Here is a 1360-nt window from a genome sequence, read left to right on the forward strand (position 1 = left end):
CTGGGAGCGTGCGAGGTACGGAGCGACCCTGCCTGCTTTCAGCACCCCTCCGCGCCCGTGATATATGGAAAGGGAAGGGAGAGCGCGGGGGGCGGGAGGCAGCGGCTCTTCCCGTGCAAATGTGGGGAAAGGAAGGGAAAAAAAAAAAGCCCCAACAACAACAACAAAATCACACGAAACTTTCTGTGCGGCGGCGGCGGCGCGGCTTTGCCCTGCCCTGCCCGCGGCGGCACTTGCCGGGCTGCGCGCCCCGCCGAGCGCGGCGCCGGCGGCCTCCCCGGCCCCGCGTCCTCCCCCCCGCCGATTACCAGCGGCCCCCCCCCCCCTCCGGGGGGTCAGCGCTTTTTTTTTTTTTTTCCTTTTTTTTTTAACCCAAAAAAGTGAAATACAGCGCAAAAGCGGCGGCAGAGAGGGAGGGAGGGAGGGCGGCCGGGGAGCCCGTCGGGGCTGGAGGAGGGCGAGGGGAGACACATTCCTATAGTAACCGGGATGGCGCGATGCAGCCCCAGCTGGTTGCTAAGAGGGTTAAACTGTATCCAAACAGCTTTGGGGAAATCCAGCCCCTTCTCCTGCCACATGGATCGACTCATTGGGTGGGAGCTGCGGAGAGACAAGGGTCTCCAGCAAATCAGCGCCTAATTGATTAAGGCGAGCTGGTTTGAATAGAGCTGGCCATGTGCCAATCGCCTTTCAAAGAGCCCCTCTATGATTAATCGCAATGCATTATTGATAATCATAATTATAGCAGGACACATGCGCGGTGCGCGGAGGATTGGGGAGGTTGGGGGGGGGAGGCTCGATTTCCGTAATTTTGAGAAGATTTTTTTTTAGTAATTTTTTATTCTGCCCCAGCTGATGTTTGAGCCAGCATGTCGCGGAGGAAGCAGGCGAAGCCTCAGCATTTCCAATCCGACCCCGATCTGGCCTTGTTATCCCAGCGAAATGGTGAGTTCTTCTCCTCTCCCGCACGCACATTTTAACACAAACACACACAAAATAGATCAACTTACCTTGCGGGAAGACGCGGACTGCGCCGCGAAGGGCAGCGGGACAGCTGGATCTCCCGAAGTTACGTGCGGGGGGGGGGGGGGTCCCTTTTTGTTTTTTGGTCCCAGATGATGGCTTTTATTTTATTTTTTCAACTCAGCATTTTGTTTCGCGAAACCCCAAACTCTGTTAGTTTTTCGATGTTTTCCCTCCACCCCCCTCCTCCGCGGGGCGGTCTGGCATCCCGAGCCCGCAGCAGACGGAGCTGCGCCCCCCGCGCCCCTCTCCGCGCCCCGCGGAGCAGGGGAACAACGTGGGGCTCCCGCGGGACGGGCGCCCAGTCCGGCCGCGCCGGCCCCTGGCAGCCTCCTCC

At 59.2% G+C, this 1360-nt stretch overlaps 1 protein-coding gene across 1 annotated transcript in view; it reads left to right on the forward strand.

The window, feature by feature from the left end:
• The first annotated feature begins 403 nt into the window (after nucleotides 1–403).
• The window catches only part of SALL1 (spalt like transcription factor 1), a 14791-nt gene continuing 13834 nt past the window's right edge, over nucleotides 404–1360 (forward strand). Inside the window, exon 1 of the mRNA XM_026068841.1 lies at nucleotides 404–945. Within this exon, the coding sequence (XP_025924626.1) occupies nucleotides 870–945 (76 nt within the window). The 5' untranslated portion in view covers nucleotides 404–869. The remainder of the gene's footprint in view (nucleotides 946–1360) is intronic.

The sequence above is a fragment of the Apteryx rowi genome, unplaced genomic scaffold, assembly GCF_003343035.1.
Source record: "Apteryx rowi isolate R43461 unplaced genomic scaffold, aptRow1 scaffold_28, whole genome shotgun sequence".
Classification (NCBI taxonomy): domain Eukaryota; kingdom Metazoa; phylum Chordata; class Aves; order Apterygiformes; family Apterygidae; genus Apteryx; species Apteryx rowi.